This window comes from Strix uralensis, chromosome 5, assembly GCF_047716275.1.
Source record: "Strix uralensis isolate ZFMK-TIS-50842 chromosome 5, bStrUra1, whole genome shotgun sequence".
Lineage (NCBI taxonomy): Eukaryota > Metazoa > Chordata > Aves > Strigiformes > Strigidae > Strix > Strix uralensis.
In genome coordinates this window covers 8,570,833-8,584,605 of record NC_133976.1, presented here as the reverse complement: position 1 = coordinate 8,584,605, position 13,773 = coordinate 8,570,833, and the positions used below count along the sequence as shown (strand labels likewise).

Below are 13,773 nucleotides of genomic sequence, written 5' to 3'. Positions count from 1 at the left end.
AGGCAGCAGAAAAATATTAGAAAAAGAACAATGCTGTTATTAGAGGGAAGTGTGGGTGATGCTCGTTCATCTGATCTTGTATCATTTTTCTGCCCTGTCACCTGCTCTACAATTTCCTACCAAATGCATTTGCTCCACATTTCCTTTTCTCTCACTCGAGATGTTACTATATGAAAAAATATCTGCTAGCTATTTGGCTTGCACAGGGTAGGAGCAGGGTACAGCTGTGAAAAGCCCATCCCTCATTTTCTCATCACTATTGACCCGGGTCTGTGCCCCCACTCAAGCTGTGAGAATGCATGAGTCTGGCTCATTTTGGAGCTCAGCTTTTCCCGTTCAGACTTTGACTTCCTCAGAGGCTGAGTTTTAGGTACAGCTGGGGACAGATATAGTGAAATAAACCTTCAACGTGGAAGGGATTACCCTAATATCACACCAATACAAAGTCTCCTCTATCGATATATATAGTCCCCAAAATAAGAGGGATAAGAGCTACAGGTCACTTCTGTGACAATGTAAGTGATTTGCACTAGAATTTGAACTCACATAACTTCGTCGAGACAGGATTTTAACCAAAGTGGTCACATTGACAGAAAATATTTATAGCCAGGACTTGTTACATACAATATTACAAAGTAAGGATTCTGATAATGAAGAAAAGGTGTGCTTCTTTCACTGAGCCTAATTAATCCCTGGGGGGAAGCGAAAACAGAAATATTTTTATTGACTTCAGCTTTGCCAAAGCTGCATTTACTTATGTGAAGATCATGACCAGATTCTGCTTTTTATGAAACCAAATTTAACTCAAGAGTCTTCTGTGTGGTGAAAAAAAATTGCAAAACCAAAACCCACCAGACTACAGAAAGACTGTGAACTGTTTCCTTCTCCCATTAGTTGTTTTTCAGTGTATGCTTTGCTGCCAATATCATGCAGCATTTTATTTGTTTGCTGACCAGACGGCTGAATATTTTCAAACAGGAAAAAAAAAGCAACTCATAGCAAATAAGACATTTTTAAAAAATTTTTAGCTGAATCTTCATTGATACTCAACTTTGGGAATGCTACATGTTTTTATGAATATTCCATTTTTTGGGAAAAAAAAAAAAGACAAAAAGAAACTGATGACACCTGTAACATCAGAGAGAGGTCATGTTTGGGAGGTTTAGCTCAGGAACTTCTGCCTGACTTGCAACCACTTGTCTCAGGATAGGACCATGCCCTTTGTGGCTGCTTAACTGTATTATGTGTCTGAAATAATCCTGTTCATTGAACGAAGCAAGATATTAAACCACAGCCTGACAAGAAAAATATGTAACCGTATATTCTTATGAGGAAGCCTCATCCAATATTGCCCTCTTGGGTTGCCTCCAAGCCCACAGAGTCCATTTCCACTGCAAGAATAACTAATAAATAAAACCAAGGACAAGCTAGCAGCACAAGACGGCCTGAGCTAAGCAAATGATGGAGAAAATGCATCTTAGATTTAACTCAGACACCAGCTGCATTCAGGTCCTAGACTCCTGCCTGTATTCGTGCTGCTAACCCCAGTCCAGATGATGTCCAGTAGCAGGGTCTATCCAAGCCCTGCTCAGTACACACTTCTTCTGAAGACCAGATTTACCCATAGGGCTAAGGCAGCTTTTTAGGCAGCTACAAATCCAAATTTGTTAGCATTTCTAGCAGCCTGGAGCCACAAGTTTCCCTCTCACATAGAACCAAGACTGGGTTGAGGTATGAGCTGGCTGGTGACAGCAGTAGGCAGAGCTTTGGCTGCAGCACCATTAAACCCTCTTCAAGAGGCAGGGGTTATCAAAATGGCTGTATCAGTCAAATCAATTAACAGTGACTCATCAGCCCACAGACTGAGGGGAAAGACAGGATAAGGAAGAGATCAGAGTTTTGCTCAGGCACAGTCCCTGCGCTGTCCCTTGCTATTGATTGCACTCACGAGACATGATCCAGTCTACAACATGAAGAAGGAAATGCATTCATAGCTGGTTTTCCTGCCCAGGTAATACAGTCAGCCTGTAATCATGCACATTGCAGCCAACCATAAATTGAACACCTACCTGCCTTTTTGCACTGGGAAATTAAATCCAAATACAAGGCCTAGCCCATTTGACAAACAGTTGCAATAAATTAAAAACTGATCATTACATGCAAGCTTACATGTTAGGTTTAATCCTGCATGTATCATAGACAAAAATTTACACTGGCATGAGCTTGGTGTTAATTATTCCTTGGATAGGAGGGGACTCTGCTGTGTGATAACACGCCTTCAGTAGGACGCTGCTACAAGGCAAAACAATAAAACTCTTTACTCACAGATAGCTCTCCAGAACTAAGGACCAAGGCTGTGCTCCTACTCCATTTCCATTTTAATTCAGCAGTTCAGAGACAAAGATTTAGGTCCCTTCTCCAGTGTAATTAGATCACTGCAAAGACCTAGCTCCACCACTGCCATGTCTCAGCCTTATCAACACACCTTCACCCCTGCAGCTTATGGAGCACTGCAGAGCAACCTCATAGCTTGTGTAACAGCTAATATAATACAGTTAGAGTGGAGATTACACTGATGTGTAATTAGTAAAGGTTCCACTGATGGGTCCAGATTCATTTTATTTTACTTTAGATAACTAAAAGTTGAACATCGACCTGATATAAGCCAGAGTCCCTCCATAGTCAGCAGAAAAGGATGAGCACATTCAGCAGAAAAATCACCCCCATTTCAGGATGGAAAAAATTAGACTCATAGGGTGACGGTCTCTGTCTTGACAACTAGACATTCAGGTCAGACTAGATGCCTAACTTATATAGCTAAAAGTGAGATAAAAGTCCTTTTCATGGCATGAAATGCTGGTTCTGCCCAGCGCTCAACTACTTCCACAACACCAGGATCTCATGCTTGGACTACGCATGGATCGCTGGAGCAAGTTTTCTGCTCACACTGATTTTCTGCTGTCCTGAAGAACTACAAGGGTGCTATGTGCCCTCCTAACATGGTGGGTATTTAAGTAACTGTATCCAGTTATAGCCATCCCATGACAAAACTGTCTCCTGGACAGTTGTCTAACTGGAGGACTACTGTGGAAGTTCATCCACAGCTTCCCATTCTGGTTTTCATGGGATAATCCATGTCAGAGAGCACACTAACAAACCTTGGGGTGATCTGGACAGTTCAAGGACCAGAGGTCTTTGGATCTGTCATGTTTAGCTGGCTAGAGACTGCCTGCAAAAGCAGGATATTGCCCCAGTAATTTACTTTTATTTCCAGCATGTGTGGTGCCCAATGATGCGCCACTGGGTCTCCCCATCTACAGTGTAAATGCTAAAGCGGAATAATGGCAAAGTTTGTTAATCAAATTGTACTTTCAGTAACAGCCACATAAAGCCTCCTAAAACCTCGAGTCAGGCATCATTGCTTCCAGCCCATCAAGTTCATGCAACTTATTTAAGTGCCACAGGACCTTAAAACACGGTGCAACTTAGCTCCAGCTCACTTAACTTTCCAGATTTTTGCTTTTCAAGGTTAACATTTTCCAACTCTTCTCTGCAATACTGAGGAGCTGACATTCCTTTTCTTTTCCCCCGTTTTTCAATGAAAGCTGCAATTCCTGCATAACCACATGATAAGGCTTTAAGGAGATCTTTTCATTTGTTTAGCAAAGCAGTTCAACAGATTAGCATGTCAGTATCGCAATGGGCAATGCTGCAAATCAGCTTTTTATTTTTTTAATTTAAAAGCTGGAACTAAAAAGCAATGACTCTTCAGAGAAGCCAGGAAACATTTAAGTAGGGTTGAGTTTAAGTGCAGTTAAAAATACTGCAAAACAAAAAGATACAGGAATTGATTCTTTTTTGCATTATGGCTTCTCTTAGCTAGGGTGAATGGGAATCTGATCATCGATCACAGCTATTTCAGTAGGAGTGCAGGGCTCAGTGCTGAACTGTTTGTGATACCTGGCCTGTGCAACCCTGAAAGGATGCCTTGACACTCACAGGACATGTTGCTTTGGTGCAGGATTCAGCAATGCCTCTGGATCCCCTGCCTCTCGCCATGCAGAGGCTAACACAGAGTACAGTGGGCTTCCAGACAAAAAAAGGAGAAATCAGAGTCCTGGTGAATCCTACATTCGGCATCAAAACCAGGCATTAATTGACAAAGTCACCCTGTCTCATCTTCTGGAAGAGGAGAGAGTTGGCCTGGGTTCAGCTGCGAGTTGAGCAGCTCTATGGGACACAGCCATTACCTTACTAACCAGGGCACTTGACATTCATCACAAGGCAAGACAAGCTGCTCATCAGCAGGTCCGCAGGGCAGGTGCTTGCCAAGAAAGGTGCAGCGTGAAGAGCTGAATCGTTCCTCCACTCCAGTTCTACTGAGCAGCCTTCCCCCCAGCATCACTGAGATGCACATCAGCTCATATTCCCTCCATGCAAGCATAAATCCTGCTGTAAAGGAGTCTGGTTAGAGCCCCTGCTTCTTTCCTTTCAAAAGGAGTCTGATTTTTTAAAAAATTGGATGAAATAAGACCAAACAAAAGAGAGAAGAAAAAAACTGTCTTGGGAAATCTTTCTTTTTCTTCATTTCCTTTAAGGAACCACAGAGCTGGAGATAAAAAGCAGCTAACCAGAAACAAGCAGCATTTGATCAGCACTGTTGACCTGCCAGCAGGAGGGAGCCATGGATATAAAAGCCTGGGAAAAATCAGAAGTCATCCATTTCTGACGTACGTCTCTCAAAAGACGCGGCACCACCCCTACGTGTGTATAAAACATGGCCAGCCTGTGTGAAGATCCTCCTTTGAGAAACTTCAGAGAGTAACTACAAAACCAGAAGGATTTCACACACCACAAGAAACACTATGGGAAATTAACACTTTAGGAGTCAACAGCTGAGGTCTAAATCACCTTTGCCTTTGAGTGTGTTGCTAAAAGTCACCATCTCAGTGCATTTCAGTTTTATGGACAGTATGATCAATTTAGGCATGTATTTCTCTAATATTAAATGTATACTATACTTTATCAAGCCAGCAGCAATTATGTTAATGGCATCTTCAGGTCTTGCACTCCCCATCACTTCTTCCTCTAGCTTGGTTATCTGATGCATTTCAATTTTCTGACCATATTCATTACATCAAAAATACCTCTAAGCATGTTCAGGTCAGTTCCAACCTCAGAGGGAAAGTTCACCCTTTCCCCAAAGCAGGGGTTTTTCATCAAATTGGATTGTAAGATTAGCATTAGTAACTCACCCTGGTAATTATTATATAGAAAATAGCTCTTTTGGCTGTGTCTACCCTGGTAACTAGAAGGGGGCCACAGATCTGTCCAGTGTCACAGAATCACAGAATCATTCAGGTTGGAAAAGACCCTTGGGATCATCGAGTCCAGCCATCAGCCCTACTCTACAAAGTTCTCCCCTACACCATATCCCCCCAACATCACATCCAAACGACCCTTAAACACATCCAGGGATGGTGACTCCACCCCCTCCCTGGGCAGCCTATTCCACTGTCTGACCACTCTTTCGGTGAAACATTTTTTCATGGACTGGCTCACCTTGTTTATGTGAATCTCTTCCCTGATGCTCCTGTACTCGGCAGGGTGGGCATGTCCTTTTACCCAACCCCAAACACCCTGAGCCACTTTCCTGTGGATTATCTCTGGAAAATATTTGCACCCCTAAGGTGGAACAAAATCTAAACAAATGAAAATTGAGTTTCCCAGCATTTTCACCACCAAGCAATACAGTTCCTACCATTTTTTATAGATGCTTTCCAACAATCTTCAAGTATCACCATAAACCATCTCTGTTATATGTTGTATTTCTTGGCCATAAAACACTAACAGATAAAGAGAGGTTAATGCCATATCAGCAAGGAAAAATAAGATGAGTGATTTGCCCTCTCTTTTTAGCAGTAAAAATTCTCTGTCAAAGAAATTTTCTAGTTGGGAATAGCCCGTCATCTGAATCTTTTTTTTCTCATTGAAAACTTACCTTACAGCCAGCAAATACCTTTCCCTGCAGAGACAGTACTTGCATCTCTGAAGCCAGAGCACAGACCTCCACAACAGAGAAACAATCCAGTTCTTTCACACCTTTAACTAACACATCTCTTATTTTGCTCTTCCTACATCAGGAAATACAATCCCCTTGCCATTATCTCAGTGTAAATCCAGGTTAGCTCCATCTGACCAAAATTTTATGTTCTAGAAATAAACTAATAACGGACCAGCCTTGTGCCTGGTGGGTCCCAAAGCCTACTTCTAGCCTCCCAGAGACTAAACACCAAGTCATCTTTGCCACTCACCCAGCTAAACACTCAACCTTTCCTTTTTTTCTTTTTTTTTTTCTTTTTTTTTTTTTTGTCAGGTTAGTTTTCAGCCAAATCAGTGTTTACTCTGACTCAGCACACAGTGACAGGATCACCAGCACCAACACAGGGGAGCCAGCAGCTCCGCTGCACGTGTCGTCCTAGATCATCTTAAACCAGCTGTGAGCCCTTGTCCCAAGTATACAGCGATTACTGTCTGGCACTGTTTATAAAAGTGAGCATCGCAATGCTTGTGAAACAAGGCCATTATTAGATTTGGCTAATGTTTTGTAATTGAAAGTTGTTGCTTTTTTTAATTAAAAAAAAAAAAAAAAAAAAAAAGGAGGCTGTCATGAAAAGGGGTTTTAATTATTCCTCTTCTTGAAAACCAGAGATTTTCTCTTCCAAAAGACTGAAAACCAAAATGTTTCCACTACCATCAACCAAACCTAAACAGATTTTCAGGTCAGGCACAACAGCTAAAATATTCCCAAGGGGGAGTGGGAGGGACACTCTTTCCCAAGTAGACGTAAGAGTTAGGAAAGACACAGCCATGCTGGATACCTGCACAGGACTTCTGCCATAGCAGCCCCTAGAAGGACCTTGGCAATGTCTGGGAGACACGTGGGACCTGTCTCCTGACCTGTTCCCAAACACTGCGGCTTTCCTGTCTCAAGCATGAGGGGTTCAAGGCTGCCTTGCTTGTTTCCAACCCTTATCTGTTCTCCACGTTTTTTTTAATTTTTTCTACTTAATTGGTGCTTACTGCTTCCTTCAGCAGACGTCAATAGCAACTTACACAAACGACATGGGGGAAGTCTGCTTCTGATGGCATCTCCCTGATGCCCACAGAGTGAGCCCTGCAAGTCCTGATAACCCCTGGCTCTGACCCGCAATCATCGCAGTCAATGGGAGCCCTGCCAATGTCTTCGTTGAGCATAGGGTCAGACTTGCAGGCAAGGGTTTCCCTTCAAGCAATTCCAGCATTTCTGACCCAGGTCATCAGCCAGCATAAAATAATGCACAGTACTGCTAAAGCCTTCCCAGCCAAACGTGGCCTGGAGGAGGCAGCTGACAACCCAAATCACTGCATACACCCATCCCAGCACCTGGCTCACTGATGGTCCCCCACTGGTACCATGCATGGATGCGCCAGGAATCCCAGCACAGCTTCTGTCCTCACTCGCCCTCTCTAAATCTACACAAGCTATGAGGAACAAAGGCAGGGGGAAAGGAAGAAAATAAAATCATGGGCTTTTTTATAGATGATAAATACTCATCCTGAATGATCAAGTGCTGTTTGATAGTGGAAGAAATGTAGTCCTGTGTTGGCTTAATGTCTACTAGTCTTTCAAATTTATGGTCTGTTACAGGAGTTTTCACTGTGCCTAATTTTCTTATTCTTGCACCATTACAACCATGGCTCACTTTCCATTTTTTATACCAGTATCTGTCCTCCTTCTCAGGTTTCAAATTCTGACACCTCGCTGGTTTCTCCTGTGCTTCCCCCCACCTCTCACCTTGGTCTGTCTACGTGCTGCGGTGGCAATGCTTTCTGCTGCAGTACCTGTGTCTCAGCATCTGTCTTCTCACCTTTTGTGCACCAGTTTCCACTCCATTGACTTTACTATCAGCAATTTTATAGCATGGTTTTTTTCCTCTTCTTTCTTCATCTTTAAGACCGTCCATCACAGTGGCAAATGGAAGACATACATTTCTCTTTTCACCTCAAAGACACAAGTCTGCATAGGAGGTGATAAAAATAAGATGATCTAGGTCTAGGAAACTTTCCACAGCCTCTTCTGCTGACTATGATCTGTTCATAAATTCAGAGTCTAGGATCTTTCAGGGTGTTTAGAAATCAGGGAACAGAACAATGGATCACCCCAGCAGCCGACACAGGTAGATCCTGTTTTGCTATAGCCAGTGAAGATGCTTCAGAGAAAGGGACAAGGGCACCAATAAGGGACAGCGAGGGAACCGACTTAGAAGGAGAACTCCTTCCTAAATGTTTAGCAATGAGCTAATCCCTTCAGAGGTTTTAAGGCCAACAGAGTCTAAATGAATCCCAGAGATCAAGAAGTCTCAGATGTTGTTTACAGTTACATGAAAAGAAAAAAGTATTACTGTTTAAGAGTAATAACATTTAGCCTTTCAAGTGCACAGAAAGCCTTTTTCTTTCTACCTTGTCCTAAAGATTTGCATCTCATTAATTTTCTCTACCCCATGCATTAATGCATGTTCTTCCTTCTCTTTCTCCCTCATGTTATTCCATTCTTACTTAGTATCAGCCTCTGCTGTGATCACTGTATCCTTATTAACAAGTTAAAGAACAAACACAACATTCACAGTTTCTGAGCACTAATGATAAGGCACAAAAACATTCTTACATGCTTTATTCTGCTTTTTTATCATCTCTCCAACTTACTTCACTATGAGCACATGGGCTGTCCCTACAGAGTCATCCACAATGACCCCAGCCCTTTTCCCAAGCAGGTACAGTTCACTTACAACATAAGAGTGTATAAGATACTCAGATTCCTTCCAGCAGACATCCCTGTTATTCCTGCCATGTATATTTGGCGACAAGCACAGTGACTTTTATCTAGCTTTGTTATGTAACATCCTTCCAAGACTGACACATATCTCCTCTCCATCCTTTACATGAGAAGACAGAACTTCACCTTGCTTCCCAGGCTGCTTAGCTCAGTACCTAGTATCTTGATTTAATATACTAACATACTTAAAATACTTCACACTTAACTTAGACACACCCCATTTTTTTAACCTTTTCTCATCGTTAAAATTGACATTATTTCAACACCCTTAATCCACTGTACTTGACCCAATTTCAAGTTCACACTTCCCCTCCCTCTTTAAGACTTCCTTGGCTTTGTCTTGCAAGTGAATTTATAAAAGATTTTTTCATTATCCAAATAAATTACTTCTATCATTTTTACCTTCTCCAGAAGTATTCCAGCACACTAGTATAAAAACACTTTCCCTTATAGAAGACATTTAGCATTATCCTTTCATTCACTTAGTCACTTTATAATTCTATATTTGGTTTACCTGCCTACTGAAACAGCAGGTAAACCATTCAACGTAGCAGAATCACATTTATTATCTGTATCAAAAACATGTGTTTGCTCTCAATCTGCATAGTAACTGAGAGTTCAACAGGGTAGATGAAATAAAACATTTTTGCCAGCAGCTCAGATATTCTGTATCTCTCTTTGCAAACAATTTGTCTGAATGGGATGTAAGAAGAGTCCGTCCATTATTTTTTGTCATGCTTGCAAAAACAGCATAGAGAAAGAATAATGAAATGAAGAAAAGATGCATTTAGGCTGATACCAGTTAAAACATCCTAAAAGCAAAATCTGTTCAGATTTGGGCAAATCTCTAAGGGGAAGCTGAAGAAGACTCATTCACTTGTAAAGTCTAGAAAAAACACCAATCACTGGAAAATTAAGATGTAGTGAAGATGCTTTCTGCAGTGGCAGGGGGATGGACACAAATATCTCATCATTTTCATCATAATAGCTGAATGTGCATTTAATAACAGTGAAAAACATGGGTGTCAACTCCATTCGAAGTCTCATGCAGCACATGAAACATTTGCATTAGTATCCCATTCATCGTTGGCTTAGGCAGAAAGAGTTCACCAAGCAGTTATTCTTCTATCACCGTCCTAATACAAGTTACCAAGTCGCCAGCAGCACAGGATACAGCAGTGGGTCTCCCCAGCTTCTGCACCTCAGAGGTACCCCAGCCATCCAAGCCGAGCCTGCCTCCACCTCTTGGAGGTGCACTTAACTCACCTTCAGACTAGCTGTTGGCATCAGAGAGCTCAGGGAAAGCTCCTGATGTGAATGGGCATCACAGCACAGACTGAATGCTGTTATATAGCTTATGGCTATGTCAATTTACTCCAAAAACTCATGGGAACATTCATTCAAGCTGCTTGTATGTTTGGTTTGCAGCACAAACACACCTTTCCTAAATCCAGTGTGCTGAACTACTACAGTCCCCGATGAAAGAAGCCAATGACAAAAAGGTTTCTGGGAAGTGACATTGTTATACATTATTATTTTTACTATCTACATAATCAGAGCACCACGGAGCCTCAGGCATAGCCAGAGATCCCACTGCTCCAAATGCTGTACCAGCACAGGAATCCCACAAACTGGCAGATATCTGTATTTCTCATAACAGTGAGGAAACAGAAAAACTGCTGTCAAGGAAGGGGGAGGGAGCTAAATGCAGCTAAAGGAAAGATCCCCTATAGATTCAAAATGAACTACCTGCCAGTGCATTCCTTGTCCTTCTCAAGCCTTTTGGTTATAAAACAATAAGACCCTTACCAAGTCTTCAAAGGACTGCAATACCCTCTAACAGGCTGTGCTTTCTCATTGTGTGACTTCATCCCTAAGTCTGCCCAAACCAGAGTCAATCACAACAGGAGCTGCTGTGATTTTAATGGCAATACACCCAGATCACTCGAATTAGGCTGAATTAGGGCAAATAGCAAAGTTTTGAGACCAACACATAACAGCCAGGTATTAGACATGTTTTACATAACTATTAACTTTTGTTCTTCCCTTTTGTAAATCTTCTGATCTGATACACTGGTGCTTTGCAAGCTTTTTTTTTTCCCCTTCTCCATCCAGACATGTTTGTATTTATATTCCTTGGGACATATGGTTGCATGGCTGTACGCATACACCAGCACAAGTGACATACAGCTTTTTAACCATGTATGTGAGGGATGTCTCTGTCTCAAAGAGTATTCAAGTGAAACTAAAGTAAAATAACACAGTCCAACCTTCTGAAAAGAAAGCAAAATCATTCAGGTACAGATCCAAGGGGGCCCAGAAGTGGGGCTCAGGAGAGAATTTGCACACCTAAAGCCTGATGTGTAATGTTCCAAATACCAGCTCTACATCTTTGCTACCTCTGCTGAGATTCAGCTGTCACCTTTAACCATCTGCAGAGGTTCGTTTTTTTAAGTAAAGACTTTAGGATGAGATCAGCTCTAGAAGGGCCTGTTTCCCTTCACTGGCTGACAAGGGAGACAGGTAATTCAAAGCAGGTGGCTACATAAATCCCCCTCACTGAGAATGACCAACACTCAGGAGAAACATGCCCAAAACAATCATTGATTTGGGTATCCCACACGTCCCCCTGCTGCAAGATTTCCCATGCTAGACTATCACTGAGCTCTCCCGCTGAGGCTCTGCTACTTGGAAGAAAAAAAGTAGATCCAATAGCCAAAGAGGGAATATTCCTCGGGTCAGCAGCGGCCTCTTTCACTGCAGGGAGCTTCTGCACCCCCAGCTGAGGAGGTCCCACACTGCAACAGCCCCCAAGCCTGGATCAGGACCCTTCACCAGTCCTCCGACCGGGCTGCAGTCACCCACCCCCAATCCAGTCTGAGGCTATACAAAGTATTTCTTGCTAAAGAGTGCAACTGCAGTAGGAGAGGTGAGGAAGCTCTGTTCCCAGAGCATGCTCAGAGGGGTGCGAGAAAGGGACTGACCACTGCACACTCACAGGTTTGTGCTTGGTAGAACAGAGCCCCTGCCACTGCGACCTGTTTAGGAAGGTGGTATCTAACCTCCTCACCCCTACATCTAGATTTAAAACACAGGAAAGACCCACTTGCTCTTTAAAAGTAGCAGAGAGGATCTCCCTGCATGCAGGAGTGAGGATGGGAACCCTGGAGCAGAGGCTCAGCCTTGGTCCCCTCCATCGGGGCTCCTTCTGGGCCACCCAGGGCTGAGCATCCCTGTCCGGCAGCCTCAGCTCCCGCATCCTGCACAGCCCTGCAGAGTGGTACCTGCTCCGAAGACACCGAGTCCCTCCCGTTTCGGGTTTTTATAGTAGCAGAGGCAGAAAGTTTCTCTCCCCATGTCACACGCTCGGCTCAGCCTAGGACACCCCGGGCTGACACTGGGGGGTCGGGACAGCCCCACCACACCATCTCCTTTCTCTCCTGCTTTTGCACTGATTTAACACGGTATTTAGAAAAGCAGCGGGGCCAGCCGAGTCCCCCTCGTTGGGAGGGGGGGGCTCTGCTATTTCCACCCACCGGAGGGAGCCGCAACAACCGGGGGGGTGGAGGGGAGGGGGGCTTCGCGACCGACGGCTAAAGGGGCCGCTCCACGCGTGATACGGGGGGCCTCGGCCGCCCCGCAGAGCCCCCAGCAGCACCGCGGCGGAGGGACCTTCTCCGTGGGTCCGACCCCTCTATCGTCCCACGGACAGCCCCGGGGGAGCAGCAACAACCAGCAACACCCCCCCTCCCGGGGTACCACCCTCCCCCCGAGCCGGTTCATCCCCCCTCCACTCCCGCCCCTATGGATGGGGAAAACCCCAGAGGAGGAGGAGGAAGAAAATCTCACCTCTTCGCAGGGCGGCAGCTGCAGGGCGGCCGCCTGCCAGCCCAGCAGCCAGCAGCACACCCAGGCGCTGCCCGGGTACCCCCGCTCCGCGCCGGCCCGCCGCATCTTCATCCTCCTCATCCTCCTCCTCCCCCGCCGCGGAGCGCCCGCGCACCCCTTCCCCGCGCCGCTCCCGGGGGCGGGGGGGTGGGAGGTGGCGGGGGGGGGGGGGGGGGGGGGGAATCACCGCCCCCTGCTCCTGCCGGAGACCTCCCTGCCCCGGCCGCGGCCGGCGGGTCGGGCTGGCCCTGGCCCTGGCCCTGGCCCTGCGCCCCGCCTGCCACCGGGCATAACCCCGCGGCTGGCACGGACGGCAGCGGCCCCGCCGGCCGCCCGCTCCCGGCAGCCGGCTCCGCCAAAGCCGGGAGGAGGGGCTGGGAGGGGGAGGGGGAGGAGGAGGAGGAGGAGGGAGGCAGGCAGGCAGGCAGGCAGGCAGGCAGGCAGGCAGGCAGCGCAGGCGCACGCTGCCGAGGCTCGTCCAGCCCCGGCGTGGCAAGCGGGAGCGCGGCGCTACCCTCCCGGTTGCATCTCCCCAGCCCCAAAGGCTCTGGGGGTAGGAGCAGCACCGGGGGGGGTGAAACCCCGCAGGCACCGCCCGGCAGCCCCGGCCCTGCTGGGGGAGCGCGACAGCACGCCCCGGTTGGACACACACACACACGGCCCTAAAAGGCTCTGGGGTGGGAGCGGTGAAATCCCCCTGGCCCGCAGCCCCCGTCCCCCCTCGCTGGGCGGCTGGCACCGTCCTTGTGCGCGGCAGCGCCAGGCGATGCGGGGGGCTTGCACCCCTCTCCCTGCCCCTCCCGCGCTCAGGATGTCCCTGTCCCCCCTTAAGGTGGGACCCCGCCGGCTGGGACGCGCGGGGCACCGCTCGCCTCCTCGCCAGAGCATGACAGCGGCCCTCCTCCGTGGGGTGGGAGAGCAGCTTCTTCGTGGCCTGACCCAAATTATCATTATCCCGGAATTATGCAGACTTCTCCCTCAGTGGTGGCCTTTCAGCCCGGATTTTGACT

General features: G+C 46.2%; 1 protein-coding gene across 1 annotated transcript in view; it reads right to left on the bottom strand.

Annotated features, from left to right (window-relative positions):
• The window catches only part of ELAPOR2 (endosome-lysosome associated apoptosis and autophagy regulator family member 2), a 103,481-nt gene extending 90,481 nt beyond the window's left edge, over positions 1 to 13,000 (bottom strand). Inside the window, exon 1 of the mRNA XM_074869835.1 lies at positions 12,725 to 13,000. Within this exon, the coding sequence (XP_074725936.1) occupies positions 12,725 to 12,844 (120 nt within the window). The 5' untranslated portion in view covers positions 12,845 to 13,000. The remainder of the gene's footprint in view (positions 1 to 12,724) is intronic.
• Between the last annotated feature and the right edge of the window lie 773 nt (positions 13,001 to 13,773).